General features: G+C 39.9%; 1 protein-coding gene across 1 annotated transcript in view; it reads left to right on the top strand.

Annotated features, from left to right (window-relative positions):
* The first annotated feature begins 1,491 nt into the window (after nt 1–1,491).
* The window catches only part of frem2a (FRAS1 related extracellular matrix 2a), a 99,272-nt gene continuing 86,002 nt past the window's right edge, over nt 1,492–14,761 (top strand). The window contains exons 1-2 of the mRNA XM_028466408.1: nt 1,492–6,617; nt 11,354–11,443. Coding sequence (XP_028322209.1) covers nt 1,613–6,617; nt 11,354–11,443 — 5,095 coding nt within the window. The 5' untranslated portion in view covers nt 1,492–1,612. The remainder of the gene's footprint in view (nt 6,618–11,353; nt 11,444–14,761) is intronic.

Raw genomic sequence — 14,761 nt, forward strand, 5'->3', positions numbered from 1 at the left:
ACTGTTCCCCAGGCGCCTGCCGTTAGCAGCCCACTGCTACCCCTCGGGAAAAATGGGTAAAAATGCAGAGAATATTTTCTCTACGGTGATCAATAAAGGTTACATTATTATTATTATTATTATTATTATTATTATTATTATTATTATTATTATTATTATTATAAATACCAACATGGCATAATAGTGCAAAACTTAAGAACTGTTGGTCAGACATTGACATTTGTGCACAAATACACTTTTCCCCATCAAATGTGCTATCTGCTTTGCTTTTTACACAGCTTTTATTATTTGTGTTGTCAATGCCATTTGTTAAGTTATTTATTTAATGTTTTAAATAAGAAGCTGGGTTAGAGTTGGAAGGTGTTTGCAATTTTTTTTTTTTTAAGTCTTTTGAATGTATAAGCTAAAATCCAACAATTTGAACAGAGATATAATATGAAAAGCTATTTGTGCGTCTAAAAAAAAAAAAAAAAAAGATTACCTTTACTACCCAGTGGCTTTTTGATATAATAGAAATAGTCATTGTTAGATGCACCTGCATGCAGGGATGAGCACGTCTAATCACAGCAGGGCCACATAAATGTGACTCTCAGATTCGAGGGCCAAGTTTTGAACATTCGTGTCAGCATTTACAATAATAACCAATCTGAACATTAATACAAGTGTGTTTTTGTATATGTTATTGTTATTTTTGAAATCCTCTTTTGTGTTTTTGGAATCATTTCGTGTATTTTTGTTACTGATTCACATGTTTTTCTGTCATTTTTGTCATCTTGTGACTCTTTTTGTGTATTTTTGTTTGACATTTTGTATTTCTTTGTGTTTTTGTTGTTGCATACATGCAATTTTGGGAGTCATTATGTGTATTTCTGTTGTCATTTGTGTTTTAGGAGTCATCTTATGTTTTTTTTGTTTTCTGTCATTCTGTGTACTTTTGTTGTCGTTTCATATGCTTTTCTCTCAGTTTTGTGTGGGTTTTGGAGTCAGTTTGTCTTGTAGGAGTCATCTTTGTTAAAGTTTTCTATGCTTTTTCTGTTTTGTTTTGTTTTTTTTCTGTATTTTTGTGGTCGTCCTCTGAGCATAACTATTTGGTATTGTTCTGTCTTTTTGTGTGTATGTTTTTTTTTTAAAGTCATTTTGTGCGTTTACTTTTAGGGGCCACACAAAATTAGACCGAGGGCCACATGTGGCCCCCGGACCAGCAATTGCATATGTCCGCCAGCATTCATTTCTTCAGATTATTTATTTTTACTGTGTACAGATCATAATTATGGAGTGCGCAGGGTGTGTAGTTGATGATTTGGGATAATAAATATTGAAGTATTGAGCTCCTCGCCCCCCTCCTCCGTGTGACTGTGCTGAGCTTTCCATTGGCGCACGGTGAGGTGCGCGTCTCTCAAAGCGCACGGATGGGAGGGAGCGATACACGCACACTCTCAACTTAAAACTCATGCGCGCTTTTTCTGCCTGAGTGAGCAGAGTCTGATCGGATACATGCACGGAACACATCGTGTAGGACACCCAGCTCCGTCCCAGTACATGTGGGATTATTATTCACCTGCTGCTGAAACACACGGGCTCTCCTTCTCTTCTCATCCGTGGCTGATTTGGGATGTTTTGCTCCGGACCTGATGTGAAAATGCTCCTCTACAGACTTGCGCTGTGCTTCTCAGTAACAGGTATCGTCGTCACTCAGCCGGACAGCTCTGGGTTATTTTACGCACTCAGATCAGAACTATCAGAGGACGCGATTTTAGTGGCAAACAACGGAATACACGTTCCCTTTGGACGATCTGTCTTCATCGACCCCATTAATGATTTAGTGATCCAGACTCAGCCTGGGGACCGGTGCAGCATCACCGTCCTGGAGAACGACCCGCTCACCCAGAGACCCGGACATCTGTCTCCAAAAAAGTTTCCGTGTGATTTCGGACCCAGTGATGTGACCTACTCTCACTATGGATCCAGAAGTCCAGCAAAGGACAGAGTACGGCTGCAGCTCAGGTATGACGCGCAGACTGAAACGGTCATCATCCCGTTCATGATGGAGGTGGAAGTAGTTTTTACGCAGCTAGAGTTGCTCACCAAAAATATGCCTCTCACTGTTGACACCCTCAAAAGCATCAGTAATCCCATTGATAGGAGGATTTTAGAGTTCACTTATGATAGAGACTCTCACAAGTGTGAGGTGGTGTCCCTGCAGTCCAGTGGCAGTGCACTGCCCAGATATGGAAAACTCATTGATGATGCAAAACTTTCTAATATGATGGATTGTGATGAGTTCACGCAGGCAAACGTTCGCTATGTGCACACGTTTGACCGTAAGTCCCCCAACAGGGATTATGTACCCATGGTTGTGGAACTGCATGACAAAGAAGGAAACCTGGTGAAGCAGGAGTATTTCCACCTGATGATTCGCATCAAAGAAGGGGAGGAAAACACTCCCCCCAAGCCTAGTTTTGTGTCCATGATGATGATGGAGGTGAGTCAGTTTGTCATAACTGCTCTCACCCCTGATATGCTCGCCGCTGAAGATGTAGAGTCTGACCCAGATGAGCTTATTTTCAACATCACGTCTCCTTTGTCTTATGAAGAGGGATACATTGTCAGCACTGATGACAGAAACCTGCCCATCACATCCTTTTACCAGAGAGATTTACGTGATCTAAAAATAGCTTACAAGCCCCCCTCCTTGGACTCAGACACAGAGAGAATTTTCCAGCTCGAGTTCGAAGTAGTGGACACAGACGGGGCCGTCTCGGACCCCTTTGCCTTTATGATCGTGGTAAAGCCAATGAACACCCTTGCCCCTGTAGTCACACGTAACACGGGTCAGCTCCTGTACGAGGGTCAGTCCCGGCCCCTCTTCAGCACCCACAACCTGGAGATCAGCGACGAAGACAACCTGGACGGTGTCACTGTTACTGTGGTAGATGGACTGAGACATGGAGAACTGCTGGTGCTGGGCTCGCACAGGAAAGTCTTTACACCCGCTGACCTCGCCACCGGGGTCGTCGTGTATCGACACGACGGGAGCGACACATACAGTGATAATATTGTCTTTAAAATAACAGATGGAAAAAATGACGTGGAGTTTCTTTTTCCCATCACGATCGTTCCCACTGATGACGAGCCACCTATTATTAATGCTAACACTGGTTTGATTTTATTTAAGAATCAAATGATGTCCATATCTCTCTTAATGCTTAGCGCTGCTGATATTGACTCTGAAGACTCAACTATTAAATTCACTATTGTCCCGCCCTTTTCTACAATTAGCATTGTGCTCCTTAGACAGTCAGACGCCCCTGAAGACCCCTCATCCTGGAAGTTTAATGCTGAGGATGAAGTTTATGAAAAAGAAGTGACAGAGTGGCTGCAGAAGGATATCACTGATGGGAAGTTATTTTACAAACACACAGGGCCTCATAACACCGATACCATTATTGATCAGTTCGTGTTCACTGTTCAGGATGACAACGATCCTCCAAATGTGTCAGGAGAGAACGCATTCATCATACGGGTTCTACCCATCGATGATGTGCCCCCTGAACTTTTTCCTGGCACTACATTGCAGATGACCGTTCAGGAGTACCAGCTCACTCACTTTAGCAAAGACGTTTTGCGCTACACTGATCTGGACTCGGAGGACAGAGATCTGAAATACACAGTCATCCAGCCACCGACAGATATAGATGAAAATAACCCAGTCCGTTTCGGTTTGTTGGTACTGACGGACAACCTCGGCACTGAAGTCACAGAGTTCACACAAGCTCAAGTTAACCATCATAAGATCTCCTACGCACCGCCAGATATTGAACTCGGAATCACCGCTCATGTGGTGCAGCTTCGTTACACAGTCGAGGACATTGCTGGAAACAGCGTGGAGGGAGAGTTCACGATCTACGTCGAGCCCGTCAACAATAAACCACCTCAGATCACAAATACCGGCTTTAGTGTGTTTGAACGGGGCATTCACGTCGTTACCATTGCTGAGCTAGATGCCACAGATGTTGACACTGAGAGTAAAAAAATGACATTTGCCCTGAGCCATCCGCCTAAACACGGCCAGATTCAAACTGCATTCAATAACCTGGAGAAAAAAGGAGTTTTTACTCTGGAGGATATTGCAGAGGGGAAGATATCATATATTCATGGAGGAGAGGAGACGCTGAGTGATGAGTTTCAGCTGGACGTCAGTGATGGGATTCACATCGTAACTGTAACAGTCAAAGTTAATATAAAGCCTGTGGATGATGAAACTCCAACCGTCAGCCTGCCTCCCGGAACAATCGGATCTCATATGGATGTGCTGGAAAACGGAGCCACGGAAATCACAACTAATGTGATTCAAGGCCATGACGATGACACAGACGACCTCCAGCTGACCTTTATTGTGGAAGACCCTCCAGTTATGGGTGAGCTATTGGTCAAAGGAGTGCCTACCACTCGGTTTACCCAAGCTGATATAATTAACGGCGTGGTTGTGTACGCACACACCGGTGGAGAGATAGGAATCATCCCTCAGCAGGATGGCTTTAATTTGACTCTCACCGACATGTCCGAAGATTGGACAGTGGGAGGCAATAAAGTCAATGGAGTTCAGGTTCGAGTCACCATTCTTCCCGTTGACAGCCAAGCCCCTGAAGTTGGAGTCGGTATTCAATTCAGTGTCATTGAAGGAGAGAAATTTGCCATTGGCCCTCAGCACTTAAACGTAGACGATAATGACACTCCAACAGATGATATCCTCTGCACCATCATCGTCCAACCCTCTGCAGGATATGTGGAAAATATATCCCCCGCCCCGGGCTCAGAAAAGTCCAGGTCGGGATCCGCTATCAGTGCATTTACGATGAGAAACATCAGAGAGAGGAACATATATTATGTGCAAAGCATTCACAAGGGAGTAGAGCCAGTTGAGGATAGGTTCACCTTTAGGTGCTCAGATGGAATCAATTTTTCAGAAAACCATTTTTTTCCAATTGTGATCATCCCAGCAAATGACGAAAAACCAGAGATTTACCTGAGGGAGATCGTAGTGATGGAAGGGATGAACATTGTCATTGACACCCCAATTTTGAACGGAGCCGATGTTGATATTCCATCCGAGGAGCTGGTTTTTATTATTTCCAAATCCCCCAAACACGGTTTCATTTTGAACCAGCTTTCCACAGGCTCGGTTTTAGTGACTAATTTCACTTTGGAGCAGATCAGAGAAGCATCAAGCATTATTTATGAGCATGATGACTCAGAGACGACAGAGGACAGCTTTGATGTCATTCTGACAGATGGAAAATTCTCCGTGGAGAAAACAGCCATGGTTATGATCATCCCGGTCGATGATGAGACCCCGAGAATGCTCATCAACGATGGTCTGGAGGTGGAAATCGGAGAGCGCAAAGAGATCAACGACAAAGTACTTAAAGCGACAGATTTGGATTCAGATGACAGCACTCTCACTTATGTTATACGGTTCGGACCTAATCAGGGTCTGCTACGGAGAAAAACTGCATCTGGAACTTTGGAGAACATCACACTGAGTATGAATTTCACACAAGCTGAGATCGATGCAGGGCTTATAAGTTACACCCACAGTGGACAAGAAGGCATCCGAGACTTGGTTAAATTTGATGTCACAGATGGCCTGAACCCACTTATCGATCGTTATTTCTACATCACAGTGGGCAGCATTGACATGGTCTTCCCTAATGTGGTCAGTAAAGGTGTGTCTTTGAGGGAAGGTGGCAGAGTGACTTTAAACACAGATCTCCTCAGCACGTCTGATATCAATAGCCCTGATGAAAACTTGGTCTTCACTGTCACTAGAGCCCCAGTCCGGGGCCACCTGGAATGCACGGATACCCCTGGGATGCCCATAGTGTCGTTCAGTCAGCTCCAACTGGCTGGCAGTAAGATTTACTACATCCACACGGCGGATGATGAAGTGAAAATGGACAGTTTTGAGTTTGAGGTGACAGACGGCTTTAATCCAATTTTCAGAACATTCAGAATCTCCATTGTGGATGTTGATAATAAGAAACCTGTTGTGACGGTAAACAATCTAGTTGTTACAGAAGGGAAGGTTAAGCTGATTACACCATTTGAGCTCACTGCGGAGGACCAGGACACTGCTGAGAAACTGATCAGATTTATTGTTACACAGCTGCCTGTTCACGGCAAACTGCTCTACAACCAGTCCACGCCAGTCACCAGCTTCACTAAACAAGACCTGAATGAAAATCTCATCAGCTTTAAACATGACGGGACCGAATCCACCGAGGACTCTTTTTCATTTACCGTCACCGACGGCACACACACAGACTTTTATGTTTTCCCCGACACTGTTTTTGAGACGAGGCGACCCCAAACCATGAAGATCTCCATCGTGGCAATTAATAATGGTGTCCCTCAGATGGTGGTGAATAAAGGAGCACCCACTTTGAAGATTTTGGCCACAGGTCATCTGGGGTTCCCGATCCACTCTAAAGTGCTGAGGGCCGAGGACCGAGACAGCTCTCCCTCCTCCCTGGTGTTCCACATCACCACACAGCCCAAACATGGCTATGTGGTTAACCTGGGACAAGGAAATAACTCAATCAGCACATTCACTCAAGGTAGGATACCAACAAGAATACACAGCTGTTTATTTGTTCATTTAAATATAATCAATTCCATCTTCCAAACTCTTAGGAGTAAAATAATTTCTTTAAAATAATTTAATTGATAACATTTCGGATTCCTGGGCTGAGTATCCCAAACATGTTTTGTTGTGTTGAATTCCTGTAATTAACCCAGAGATGGGAAACTGTACCCTCATGGAGGCTGCAAAAATGTGATTATCTGATCCAAGGGCCAACTTATCAAGATTAAATTCAAATTTTAGAATAATGACCAATCTGATCATTAATTCAGGATAGGACAAAGTTTTTTTTTTTTTGGTGGTTGTTTAGTATTTTGTTTCTTTTATTTTTGTGTGTTCTTGTACTTATTTTGAGGAGTTTTCAGGTATTTTTGTGCATTTATTTGTAATTTTGAATACTTTTCTGACATTTTCTGTGTTTTTTTTAGTCATTATGTGTGTTTTCAGAGTCGTTACATGTGCTTTTCTGTCATTTTGTGTGTATTTTAAGTCATTATGTATGCTTTTCTGTCATTTTGTGTGTATTTTGAGTCATTATGTGTGCTTTTCTGTCATTTCTGTATGTTTTTGGAGTCATTATGTGTATTTTTCTGTTATTTTGTGTGTTTTTGCAGCCAATTTAATGTGCTTCTGTTCCCACTTTGTGTGTTTTTGGAGCTATATAATGGGGTTTCCTGTAATTTTGTGTTTTTAGAGTCATTTTGTGTATTTTTCTATCATTATGTGTGTTTTAGGATTTATTTAGCACATTTACTTTGAGGGCCATACAAGATTAGATTAAGGACTGCAAGTTTCCTATATCTGGATTAACCTAATAGGATCATTATCTTGTAATTTTTTTAGTCCATGCCCTTTTGTTTTGAAGTCTCAAACGTACATAATTATTTCCTGTTTTAATGAGTGATAGCAGCAATGGCAGCACTGTGTACTGATATTGTGTAAGATATTTTTACCTTTGTCATTTTACTTCTATAGGTAAAAAGGTTTGGCATATTAACTATGATAGAGTATATTCTATAATCGCAATTTTTGAATGTATGCCACTTATATTTGAACTGTTACATGTGTGCATTTAAAAATGTGTCAGATAGACTTACACCAACCGGTAAAATACACTATCAGAGATCTTGTCAATTTATAGTTATTTATTTCTAATCTATATATCTCTGTTGTGTGTTGTGAATCTTTGGAAACAAAACAATTTAGCTCAACTTCTCTCCAGATCAGTCAAGTTTTAATACAATTTTACAGACTTTAATTTATGGATGGATAGATAATTATTCCCATATGTGACAAGTGCAGATTTAGACATTTCAATAGTTCATTTGTGGGCCTGATTTAGATGTGCCTTGCTCATCAAATCATAATTAGCAGACCCAAGTTAGAGGCTGACGTTTTGCACAAATGTCTCGTAGACAGTTGAGGATGAATAATTTAGCATTTCTGCCTCCCCGGGGGAAATGTTCACATTGGATGTTCCCTACAGTGGTTTGTTAAATGAAGCAGGACATAAGTGGAAGATCGTGTGAAAAGGTTAATGCAGAGCTCTTGGTGACAGTGTGGCATTTGAGCTGAAGCAGATATGGAGAGTTCATTCTAAACATGCACAGAAGATACTGAAAGGTCTATCTCTGCATATACATTAAGACGTATACGTCAAAGACATATTTAAGTTCACAAGTAGGATTTGTGTGTATGAAGTGTGTGTATTTACAATAATGTGATCACAAAATCAAGGCAACAAGGCCTCTTAGAGGTTTATTCCGTGTTTTATGTCACAGTGAGGCAGTTCAACCATCAAGTAAAAATATATACAGTGTGCCGAATATATCTGTTTGTACTTTAGCTCTGGTTCTCAACCTTGGGGTCAGGACAATCTCATTTTTGCTTATTTATATCCTTTTTCTACAACTACACCAAACTTGCCATATCTTAACCTATTTTCATCACTTTTTCTTGCCACATTTTTGCTCCTTTTTTTTGCTGCATTATTCCCATTTCTGCCATATTTCCATCAAATTTCAAATGCCTTTTCTGCACATTTTTTCCACTTTCAAGACATTTTCAGCACTTATCAACTCTTTCCACCATCTTTCCCACCGAATGTCACATATGTTGAGCCAAAATTGTCACTTTTAACCTCTTTTCACCATATTTCATGCTTTTTTTTTTTTTTTTCCAATTTAACCACATTCACGATTAGTCATCCCAGTTATTTGCCAGTTTAAACTAATTGTTCCTACTTTTTTTACCATCCCCTCATCCCATAATTTCTGCCACTTTTAAGCCAATATTGACAGGGCTGAACGATTTTGGAAAATAATCTAATTGCAATTTTCTTTTCCTCAATATTGCGATTGCGATTTAATATGCGATTATTTTTTCAAGGGCCTCTTGTCATGTATTTTTCAATGAACACTAGGAATAAATCAATCTGTTTCATAATAAACAGTTTCAGATTTATTTAAACTTTAAATACTTATAAATTTTAAAGCACAGATTACAGCGATAAAGCCAACAAATCTGTGGCTTCACCTCTCCAACATATCTAACAAACTTCACGTTTCATGAAACATGTAAACATGTGGACTGCACTTCTTAAACACTCGCTGAACTTAACAGGACAGGACAAGTGAGGACAAGAAAAAAAAAAACAAGATAAAAAATACAGCCTTTGCAATTAGAAAATTGCATTTAATGATATCGTGATAATATCGCTAATGCAATTAATTTTTCAGCCCTACTTCGAACCCCTTTTACCACTTTTTCTGTCTGTTTTTGGCCACTCTAATTTGCAACTTTTAAACTATTTCTGTGGTTTTCAAAATCCAATTTCACCACCATTTCCACCATTTTTGGTCATTTTTAACCCATTTTATTTCTGATTAAAACAAGGATTTACATCTTTAAGATGACTAAATACTATGGCACAAATAATGATCAACTTCCTGAATAACAGTGGATATTATTCAGATAAATAAATACAGTAAATGTGGTTATCACAGATTCATAGAACAACGAACCATCATTTTGTTGATTTTATGGGTGGGCCCCACAAAGCTCTCCCCTTTATTCCCCTTTTTAGATGACCGTGTCTCCACATGAGTGTTCTTCAATGTACATGTTTGTATTCAACCACCTTCAGGTACATTTGGGGTCTCTGGCACCTTTATTTTGGGGATAGCGGGCTGAAAAGTTTGAGAACCACTGCTTTAGCTTAGGCAAAACTACCAGACATGAAGAGGAAAGTAGGGAATAGCTGTTCATTCTGCAGGATACGTCTGACAACCACTGTGCAACTGCAGTCTTTGAATAAAAAATAGGGGGCAAAGATGAGACAAACTTGCAACAGGAATGGGCAGCAAAGGGTAGAAAAAGAAAGAGAGGGGAGGAAGTAGAGTGGAAGGAGAGGTAGGAGTGTAGTTGGTGTGAGAGAAATAAAGAATGAGGTAAGGGGCGTGAGAGAGCAACGAGCTCGTCACAAGAATCATTCAGGTGAAAGAGACATTCCCTCACTCTTTATTTACTCATCCTATTTCCAGGGCACATCCCGCGAGGCTTTCTCTCTAAATATTTAATAAACCGTGTGCCCCTTGTTCACAGCCAATGACTTTGTATTTGTAAGGTCCTCAGGTTCAACTCCTCTGCTTGTACCGCCTGTAGTTTAACATCTACACTGGCTCACAAATAAATAAATAATAATAAAAAAAGGAATGCAGTCCAGAAAGTAGAACACCACTCTCCAAAACAGTTATATAATGTAAAAATGTGGAAAAAACTACATATATATATATATATTCTGTCACCCTGGCTACATTAGAATCAGGGGGAGAGACAGTTGAAGAGGTATAAAATGCAGCCCAGCCAGGAGTCAGTTTATACTTTTATGAACCTCCCTGCACCGACATCTATTATTGAAGGAGGGGGTTTGCAGAGGCCAAGGTCTTTTCACAGTCTTGATGATTTTTCTACACTATAATAAATGTTTGTGTAGAACAGGAGGTGAAAATGCAGGTCGGGGGGGGGGGGGGGGGGGGCCCTGTAATTCAGCAGCAATGGTGTGGGGGGGGGAAACAGCTGTAGAAGTTTAGATGCCCACCGCAATCCCTGTGTTTAACATTCTTACCTTGTCTGTCATTAAAAGGTCCACTGTCACCTGGTTTTTTCAGAGCTGTTGACACAGGCGGTGGGGTTTTAAACGCTGTCTGTTGGTTTAGCTTGAGCTGTCTTAGATTTGAGCTTGTGGCCTTATCGTCCAGGATTACGGATGCATGACTTTCAGAGTGCTTTCTCTGCTAGGAAATTGTTCATGCTGGGCGCTGATAAGGAACTGAAACAGTGTGAAACGAGGGGACCTGCTGTTGCCGCAGCTGATACGGTGCTGAAGCGGGACAGTTTCCATCTTTGAACAATTAATTTGACAGAAAGGCTGTTTGAACGAACAGTAAAGCCGTAATACAACTTCAAAGTGCGTTTGAGGCTATTTCTGTAGTTTGCATAAAGCATCACATAAGGTTTTGAATTTCAAAAAATGCAAATGGGTTTATCCGGATAGTTTTTAAACTCTTGACTGGGACAAATCTCATCAAACAGTTTATACCATCCACCAATCATTCAACATTTCACATTTTCATGACCTCTGTTACCTCTTGTTTGAAAAAATGATATGAAAACATACGGTTTTGTTCAACTTGTGCTTCTCTGTAACAGCTGATATTGACGACCTTAACATCTGCTACGTGTTACGGAGCGAAGAAAACGCCACGTCTGATACCTTCCACTTCTCTGTTGAAGATAACGGTAAGTTTTTGTCTTTATTTACGTACTTCTTCATTTGTTTGTCTGTATGTAACGGGGTTGGGGTCAACTACATTTTTCAGCTACAATTGCGTTTTCAATTACCCATGTTCAGTTGCAATACAATTTTAAATACAGTGACCAGCATTTTTTCCAAATACAACTAAAGTTAACCTTCCTCTTGTGTTAGCTTTCTGTTAGCATCTCTTACGATAACAGGTTCTAAATCAGCTGTAAAAGCAAATATCTTGTATCTAATTTCTTTCATATCTATTGGTTACCTTGTTAGGCTTCCTAATCAATGAAAATATAGGCTTTATTTTTTCTTTTTTTAATGGTAAAAAGCGAGAAAGCATAATGAATCCTTGTACTATCATTCTTTGGTTATTCCGTTTTAAAACCAAATCAAAATAACAAATAAACAGCGTGAATATTTTTGTTTTACTGACTTATAACCAAAACAGAAATACAGAAAACCAAAGAAGCAGCATTTTTCTGTTTTAAAATTAAATCCGGTTCTATTTGTGAGATATTTGGATATTTATGGGGAAACTAGGACGAGAGCTTCATGTTTTAATCTCACCACACAGAGAGGATGGACGTTGACTCTGCTGCGTTTGATAAAATGATCTTGCATCATGTTGTCCACCTCCTACCGATGGCAGAGGCGTAATTTGTGTGTTGACGATGTTTTGTTAAAGAATTTTTGATGCTGGAAGTCCAGTGTTACGGTCCACATAGTATTCAATTAAACTGGTGACTGGGCGGACTTTTGCCCCTGAACAAAGAAGGAGCAACGCACAAGTCACATTACTGGTGAATTGAAACGTTATTAATAAATAAGTAAATCAAAACCAAAAAAAATACGTAAAACATGCACATGATATATGATTAAAGGAACCAGACATGGTGTGATGAATCTACTGGTGCTCCTCATTTCCTGTGATCGACTTCTGTGTGTGTTGACAGCTGCCATTAGTGGGTTTATATAACTTGTAAAATAAATATTTTTACTGCCCTCAAAAAAGCTGTAATTGTTTTTGTAAAAGTGTCAATCGTAGAAGTTCTAACGTCTACTGTTCCTCACACCAGCCTCACAATCGATAGTCAGTCACCAGATTATTTGGATACTATTTGGACCGGAACACTGTTAAGATCGCCTCCACCATAAAACAATTAACTTTAAACGTGAGCAGCTTTATTTCAGCTAAAACATCCACAGACTGCATGAAAACAGGAGCAGAAAACTGCTGAAATACATCCTAAACAGCAGATGTGTGGACTAGAGTTACTAGACTTGGACTCAAGTCACAAATTTGATGACTTTAAACTCGATTTGACAAAATAACAAAGGACTTGCAACTCGACTTAGACTTGAGAACAAGATTTTATAAAATGTCATTATTATTAATGAGAAATAAGTCTGCTCAAACCTCTGCGGGACGGTACTCTGCCATCCGACTTTGATTGAGGTTCACCTTTAAACATGGCAGCCAATCAGGAAGCAGCTGAAAACGTCAAGCTAGGCAGAGACGTGCACGCACTAGCAGAGAAAATGATTCCAAGAGTGATATCCTTTGGATTCAAAGATAAATAATTAATAATTGATTTGGAAAAATCATGAATAAATATTATCTCCCTGGTAAAGACAGTAGCTCTAACAACTGGTAAAATGACGTACTTACTCCACCTCTGGGTCCTAGTGCCAGCCGTCGGATGAAGCCTGTTCCGTTTACCGAGGTCCGTGTGTGTTTAATAAGTTTGTGTGTGTCCATGTAAAAGTCTGCATGTTTATGCTTCTGTCCATCCACTCTTTTCATTATATCCATGTGTTTTAAGGCTTTTATTACATAGTGTCTGCTGTAGTCCGGGCCGCCGCCATCTTGGATTATGTCGTCACCAGCGCGTCATCAACGCAAATCGCACAAGCCCAGAATTAAATCGGCCAAATAAACCTTTAATTGGCCATGTAATGTTATTACATTAATGGAATTTGTCCTCTGCATTTAACCCATCCCTGAGGAGCAGTGGGCAGCCATTTTGCGGCGCCTGGGGAGCAGTCCGGGGTTAAGGGACTTGCTCAACATCCCACAGTGATGGGCCAGGTGAGGCTTGAATCGGCAACCCTCCGATTACAAGCGTCCCTAACCACTAGGCCACCACTCCCCTCATGACTCAAATAACTGTAAAGAGGTCTTATATTAGTCTGTTTTCTTTTTAAAGTGGTGTTTTTTTTGTGTCTTTAGACTCCAATTACATTTATGTATATAATATGTTCCCCACAATATAAACAGGTTCACAGTATAACTATTTTTTATCGTTTGTTTCTACTGTTTCCAGAATAATAATAATAATTCTCAACAATAACTATTGATGGATTTGTCACATGACTGTTCCAGGGTTTGAGCTTATTTTTTTTAATTTCACATTTACATGTAGCTCTTTGTTTTTTACACTGCTGACAACGTGTTTGTAGTTATATTTCAGAAAGTTTCACTTTTACAATTACAGCTGGAAACCTTTGTTAATTGAATATTTTAGTTACAGTACAGCAACCAAATTAAACTATATCAACTCAGTGAATTAATAAAAATGTCCTGTGTAAAGGCTTTTTCAAACTAAAAAAATGATTTTTTAAACCGTGACCTGTTGACCTGCACAACTGAAAGAAACAGAATCGAGAATCCTTTTTTTAAACACTTGCTGTACATTCAGCTGACATAAAAATCTTGTTTTCAAATATGTCGAATAATTGTGAATTTATCAGTAGCAGTAGTAGTTTTAATATTTTAGTACATTTTTTGCAGGCACCTTTTTTGTCCGTCAAATGTATTTAAAATAAACTAAAATTAAAGAGAGATGTTATTTAACTGTTGAACCTTGTCAGAATTTTATTTATTTATATATTTTTTTAAATTGAAAAAAAAAATGTTTATGGTCTCGGTCTCGGCTTGTCTCGGTCTTGGTCTTGACTCGGTCTCGGCTCCCGAAAGTCTTGGTCTTGTCTTGGTCTCGGTGCATTCTGGTCTCGGGCAAGTCTTGGTCTCGGATAGCGTGGTCTTGAACACAACACTACTTCCGAGTATGATTATTGTTTGTTTGGTTAAGAGAGGAAAGATTCTGGATTGATTCGTTTATAAAAACATGTGAATATAAAAAACTTAATGCTCCTTGCCTTGGTTGCCAACTGCTGTAAAACTACACAGAAGAAGAAGAAAAATATCACTATTATTTGACAAATATGTAATCTGTTCAAGTAGTTCCTTGTTTATATCAGTTAGATAAGCTTGTTCTGTAAAATTGCACTAGCTGTGGTACATT

Source organism: Gouania willdenowi, chromosome 14 (assembly GCF_900634775.1).
Source record: "Gouania willdenowi chromosome 14, fGouWil2.1, whole genome shotgun sequence".
In the NCBI taxonomy this organism is placed as follows: domain Eukaryota; kingdom Metazoa; phylum Chordata; class Actinopteri; order Blenniiformes; family Gobiesocidae; genus Gouania; species Gouania willdenowi.